This window comes from Cebus imitator, unplaced genomic scaffold (assembly GCF_001604975.1).
Source record: "Cebus imitator isolate Cc_AM_T3 unplaced genomic scaffold, Cebus_imitator-1.0 Scaffold172, whole genome shotgun sequence".
Classification (NCBI taxonomy): Eukaryota; Metazoa; Chordata; class Mammalia; order Primates; family Cebidae; genus Cebus; species Cebus imitator.
Window position 1 is genome coordinate 3,996,735 of NW_016107487.1, and position 6,791 is coordinate 4,003,525.

At 48.7% G+C, this 6,791-nt stretch overlaps 1 protein-coding gene across 1 annotated transcript in view; it reads left to right on the forward strand.

The window, feature by feature from the left end:
* Positions 1 to 3,307, forward strand: part of LOC119473645 (uncharacterized protein C2orf91-like) — a 56,984-nt gene extending 53,677 nt beyond the window's left edge. The window contains exon 4 of the mRNA XM_037744404.1: positions 2,779 to 3,307. Within this exon, the coding sequence (XP_037600332.1) occupies positions 2,779 to 2,789 (11 nt within the window). The 3' untranslated portion in view covers positions 2,790 to 3,307. The remainder of the gene's footprint in view (positions 1 to 2,778) is intronic.
* The last annotated feature ends 3,484 nt before the right edge of the window (positions 3,308 to 6,791 follow it).

The following is a 6,791-nucleotide window of genomic DNA, read 5'->3' on the forward strand; positions in this document are numbered from 1 at the left end:
AAAAATGATTAACAGATATCATTTAGCCCTTGACTTTGGATTGTCACTTATTCACCAGAGCTGCCTAGAAAATGTTCTTTCCCCCTCCTTCAAGACCAGCCAGAAGCAAAATATGTCCTTAGTTTCTAGTGGTTAGAAAAAGAGAGAAAATGTTGCTTTGACCTTGAGCTATTCTGATGGGTCTGTTCAGGTTCAAACTGGGCCCATCACCATGTTCACTCCGGATCACTTTTTCATGATTGGCAGATCTGCTTGGGGAATGAAAAATGCTGCTAATATCAGCCTGAAAAAATATCAGGAAATTAAATCTGTGGCTTAAATCCCACACTGCTTTCTGGCTCTGGTCTGTCTCCTAACTGGGATCTCTTCCTTCCGGCCTCCTCCCCCTCCTCTGGTTCTCCCACCCTCTCTCTTCCCTCCCACAGCTTCCCCTCCTCCCCTCTTGTCTTTCTTATCCTATAGAGCCTCTGGCCTGCTTTTTTTCTTCTCTCTGGGCTCCTCCCTGGTGGCTTCAAGCTTCTCTTCCTGTCTCTAGGCTTCCAGCTTTTCCCCAGCTCCACGGAAGCATCTGTCTGTTTCTCTTTCACTTCCCATCAGGGAGTCCTAAATGCTGAATAGGCCCTTCAGACCAGGCCCTGAAGGGGACTTGGCTGGGGCAGTGGGGGGTGGGGGGTGCTGGGGACCTGCTGAGGCTATACAGAAGCCTATTGATAAGCAGTCCTTCCACACAGACAACCCTGTCCAGTCTCCGTGGCTCCAGTGGAGAGCGGCGATCCTTGAGGTGGTGGCCAACATCCCGGCCACCATGAATGACCTCAGTGTCTTCGGTGGGCAGGGGGACCTTCTCTCTGGAGCCTCCAAATCCTTCAGACCAATCAATCCCACCATGGGTGTGAATATATTCATCTTGAAAATAATTTGTCAGTACATCTCCATCAGTGGTGCTGATTTCATTAATTGGAAGAATTAGCTCTTTGTGGCCAATGAAAGAATATGGAGCCAAAACACACGGAATACTTTTCCCCAGTGACCCAGAGACCCTTGGACGAACTCCTGGGTGCCATGAAAATGGATCGTTTAGCAGAAAGAATACCATTGGATGTTTATTTAACATCACTCCCCATTCCCCCAAAAAGACCTTCGAAATGCTCTCACATCTGGCTGCTTTTCTTCCCTCACTTTTTTGTGCAGAGCCAGGGCAGGGAGGAAACTTCATCAGTCTGAAAACATCCAGCAGCAAAGTGTAAATTAAATGTGCAGAGAGGCCAGGGGAGGGGGAGCCTTACATCCTGGGGATGGAGTAAAAGACTGAGTCCTCACCCCGACTCCATACAGGCGAGCTGGTTTTCACCTGGTGTCTCCCATTAGGAGCTGTGTGACCTTAGGCAAGACAATTAACCTTTCTGAGCCTCAGTTTCCTTCTAGTAAAATAGGAAAATAAGCACATATTGGAGGGCAAAAGGGAATAAAGTATGTAAAGTGTATGGCATATGGATACTTGATTGATGGTAGCTACTATTGTGGTTGCTGGGATCAAAACCAGAAGAGAGTCCCAACTGTTTCCATGCCTCAGAGACTCACCATTGCTGGCCCCATTCGGGGAGACAGATGGGCAAAAGTAAGTCCTATGGGATGAGACAGATGGACAGAAAAGGGTGATCAAGGGGATCGTATGGAATGACAGGCCAATGGGGAAACAGGCAGATGGAACATCTCGTGGGGAAGGCAGATTGATGACAACCCAGAGGAGACCCTGAGAGACAGCATCCCACGGGAAGGACAGATGGATGAGGATCCAACAGGGGAGACAGAGATGACAGACCAAAGAGGAAGACAGATGGACGGTGATTTCATATGGGGAGTGAGCAACCCTGTGACTGGGGGGAACAGATGGACAGCACGCTGACGATGGAGCCCGGGCTTCCTGTTTAGTCTCTGTTCCTCAGGCCTGGACATCCCTGAATTCATAAGAACCTTGGGGCTCTGTGAGGATGAGAGAGAGAGAGAAAGAACGAGAGAGAAAGAACTTCACATGGCCTGAGAAGACATGAGGCACTAGGGTTAGTCTGGCCTCTGTTCCTCCCTCCTCCCACGGCCCCTCCCTGGGTGGCCCCATAGATAAAGGCTCAGCCATGATGATGATGAGGAGGAAGAGAAGGAGGGACAAGAACTGCTTTTGGAAAGAAAGGGAAAATAAAAACTAGCTAAAAGTTTTATTTATTTAAAATAAAGGCTCAGTTATGCTTGACTGTAAACATGCAGGCCCATCCCTCCCTCCCTGGCTCTTCTTGTGGCAGAGGGCTTGGACCACACAGCGTGCTGGGGGCAGGAGGCAGAGAGAAGGCCAGTGTAGGCGGGGGTGGGGGGGGTTGGGGGGAAGGGGTGGGACTAGGGTGCCCCAGGTGTGGGGAGGGGAGAGAGGCTGGGGAGAGGGGCTGTGGAAGTCAGTGACCTGCTGAGCACAGCTGGGCTGGGCTGGCTAGACCCTCTGGCCCTGGCTCCCAGTCCGTCAGCATACACCACCAACAGTCCATATGGCTTCAGCCTCACCTGCAGCACATGTGCGCCACAACATGGGGATGCCAGGGACAGACAGACAGACAGACACACACACACAAACACACACAGGTGTGCAGGCCTTTCTCCCAACTCTGTCTCCATCTCTTTGTCATAGCTAGCACAGTGGGGTCCTTGGGGATGTGGGCACATCTCCAGCTGTGAGTCACATCTTCTGTTTAAACTAGAAATCCTACCTGCCTTTTGTCCTCTTTCTTGCAGGTTCCACCTGAATTCCTTCCATGCTTTTCAGCGACTGAACCGTTTGGGTGGCCTGGAAGATCTTGTGAGCTCCCTAGAGAGAGGAGAGACAGTGTGGATGGAGAAGAATCTGGAGGAGAGAGAAGTCTGGGGACCCTGCCTTTCAAGTCTTTTGTGTGAGGGCTGCGTTGGTGGCCTCACTAGCCAGGGAAGGGCTATGGTATGCAGGGTCAGGCGGGAATAAGCAGGAAATGTTTGTGATAAGAGGCTTTGCTTCATTCAAACTCCTCCTGTTTCCAGACCCAGCTGCAGGATAAGGGCCCATGAACTGAGCAGGGAGCCTTGGAGGAGGCTGCTGCCAGAGCTAGCCTTTGGGATTGCAGCAGGAAGAGTTGGAATCGGAGGCCCCTGGGGGCCCTGAAGTCCATGCCCGGGGATAGAAACAACCCTGGGAATCCAGCCAGGGCTGTCTTCCTTTGGGATCAGGAATTTCAATCATACTTCAGAGGGCCAAATCAATCCCTTAAGAAAAATAAAAGAAAACAAACCCAGGATTTGTTAATCCAAGTTGCTGAGAGGGTGGAGCAGGTGGGAACCATAGCCTTGACCCCCCAGGGGATTTCATGCCCTGGATTGGTCCTAGTTGGAGCCATTCACTAATGTTGACCAGTAGAAATGGAAAATGGAAGGGTGTACTGACAAAGACAGTACTGGAAGCTCTGAGAAGGAATCCATCCCAAGGGGATCATCTGCTGGGGATAAATAGAGTCATCGAACATGTGTCATGCAGGCATTTGCAAAGCTTGGTGCCCCTTAGATTTCCAGTGTCTCCTCTTTGCCCAAGGCCCAGTGACTGCACCATCTGTGGTTGACTTGGCCAGCTCACAAAAGAGCGGGATGTGCTGCACAGAAACACCCCATGAGTGGGAGTGAGGCTGCAGGTCACTTGCTGTTGTACCAGTCCCCCTTCTTAAGGATTAGCAGCTTCTATCTATCCCTAGAGGCTGCACTGTAAATGCCTGTGTAATGCTAATTTGTGGTTGGCAGGAGATGGATTGGGAAGGAGCAGAACAATGGCAAGAGGAGGCTGAACTCCCTCCTCCCCCTAGTGTAATGGTATGTGTCTTCTAGCAGAAATGTAGCAACAAGCCCATAGAGAAGCTGATTATTCAGACAGGATGAAGATTTACTCACCGATGCCCAGAATCTGAAAGGCAAGTCTGGAGTGGAGAGATGTGCTATGAAGCACAAATTGCAGATATTTTGATGGGAGTAAGTGACACCCCATCACTTTTACCATACTCTTTTCATTAGAACCAAGTCCTTAGGTCCAGCCCACGCTTAGAGGAAGGGATTACATGGGAGGCAAGAATCACTGAGAGCCATTTCGGAAGCTGCCTACACTTCGTAAAACCCTTAAAAAGCTCCCGGCCAAGGGCCTGGCACAGAGCAAGTGCTCAAGTAATTGTTACTTGGACCGATGCCTCATCTAGGAGGTGAGCGAGGTTGTCCCACAGTGGCCTGGGTCTCTTCGGTTCCATCTTGATTCCTGTTGGTACTGCTGGGTTTTCTCCAAAGGCTTTTCCCTCTGACACTGTGAGGTTGTGACTGGGCTCTCTGGGTGGGGCCGGCAGAGAGGATAGAGAGGATAGATGCTAACTTACACTCCTGCTGTCTTCCAAACAGCCTCTTCATGACCATGTGTGGTCTTGCTTTGTGGTCAGTGTACAGATATTTTAATTTCCTGCTCACCTGCTCAGAGGAGGATCTGATTTCTCCTTGCATTTATTTTTCTCTCTGGCAGCCTGTGGACAGGTATTTCTGTCTGACCATCTGGTAGCCATTCACCTTTATGGTGGCTTGAGAAAGGAATCAATTTCACTTGTTTCTTTAGTAATATCTGCCTCTTTTGACAGCAAGTTACCTTTATCACCTCTTAAAATTCTTACTATGTTGGACCTTCTGGTACCTTGGGGGCTCTTTCAATCCCTGACTTTGTACAACTGCATCTCCCTCTTTGGTTTAGCTTCTCATGCCTTTTTTTTTGTACTGTGGTTTAATACATTCCATATAAACTTCTAAGTCTGCTGGTACCTCTCCCCACCCACTGCCTGCTGAGAGGGACAGATTCTTCCTGACTAGATCAAGTCTAAAACAATCAGAAAACAATCAACTGAAAGAGAAAAGCTGACCTCTGCCCTCATCCTTCCCCTCTGCAGACATCTTGAGGCCTTTTGTCTAATTGTGGTGGGTTATCTGGGGAGGGCAAGAAATGGGAAAGACAGAGCAAATTTCTGGGCAAGAATGAGGTGGGAGGTGGAGCTTCCTCCTCTTGCTCTGGTTTTGTATCCAGGGTGTTTCCAGGGCCTACCGCCTCTTCCGAGACTACTAGAAGGTGAGGAGCCATGGATTGGTATCCTAATAACAGATGGGACATCAGAGGCCTCTGGTAAGAAGTGTAAGCTCAGCTCACCGTGCTCTGTTGTGTTTTTGTTGGAAGAAGTATTGAAAAAAGGAGTGATCATGCACTGGCCTATCTAGCCATAGAATACGAACACTTAGGGTGAGTGGCAGGGAACACCTTTTCTGAAAATGATGCTACATGGAATGGATGATTAATTCCCTGGTTAAAATGATGCCAGACTGTCTTTCAGAATCTTAAAACTCCTCCCAATCTCCTCCACATACTAGTTACTAATTGGATAATGAATACGGTCACCGTTGTAGGGCGTGTTGCTCCAGTGTGGTGGTCGAGAGTGTGCACTCCTGTTTACAACAGCAAAGACATGGAACCAACCCAAATGCCTGCCAACAATAGACTGGTTAAAGAAAATGTGGTACATATACACCATGGAATACTATGCAGCCGTAACAAGGAATGTTGCAGGGACATGGATGAAGCTGGAAGCCATCATCCTCAGCAAACTAACACAGGAACAGAAAACCGAACACGGCATGTTCTCACTCATAAGTGGAAGCTGAGCAATGAGATCACATGGACACAGGGAGGGGAACAGCACAAACCGAGGCCTGTCTGGTGTGGGGAAGGGAGGGAGAGCATCAGGACAAATAGCTAATGCATGTAGGGTTGAAACCTAGACAATGGGTTGATGGGTGCAGCAAACCACCATGACACAGGTATACCTATGTAACAAACCTGTGCCGTCTGCACACGTATCCCAGAGCTTAAAAATGTAAAAAAATTACACTGAAAAGAAGTGTGCACTCTGGTTAGATAGGCTTTGGTTTAGATCCCAGCTCCTTTACTTACTAGCTATGTAACCTTAGCTATCCTCTCAAAAATGTCCATTTTCTCATCTGTAAAATGGGTATGTGAGCGTTTCTATTCTCACAAGATTGTTATAAGAGTTACACAAAGTAATAAATAAGAGATAATAAATGCATATAGAGTCTAGTGAGTAGTAAACCCTCAAAGTCTATTATGTCTTATGATCTCTGTCCCTAAGACCTTCCAGCAGCTGAAGCCTCAGATTTTGCAGCTTACCATCTCTGCTGTACATCTTACTTAATGGGTGCTGTTCCTGTCTTCCCCCTCCCTTGAATGTTGAGCTGCCACAGTAATTGCATCGGTGTACCCTCACCCCAATCCCCCTCCTAGACATTCTGTCCCTGGAACCTTGGCCCTGCTCCTCGAACCCCCTCTCTACACTTTTCTCTGAGTGGGAGTGTGAGTCAGTCTCCAAGTCCAGTCTGCATAGCTTTGTGGAGTGTCCCCTGGGAGCTGAGGGACGGTCCGGCTGGGAGGTCTTGCTCCTTATCATGGATGACCTCGTTGTGAACCTTTCTGAGGCAGTGGGGAGAAATGTAAAACATTCAGACAAGTTGTTATTTGTCATCCCTCTTGCCCACCCCTAAAAAGTTAACGGCATTTAACTCCCTCTCTAAAACACAGAGTTTAGTCAAAACGCTTTTTGTCTGTAGACATAGAGTGAACATTTAATTTGGCTCTGGGAGCTGTGCTGAAGAAACCACTCGGGAGGCCAGAGGGGATGTCTGTGGTGGGTCAGATCTCT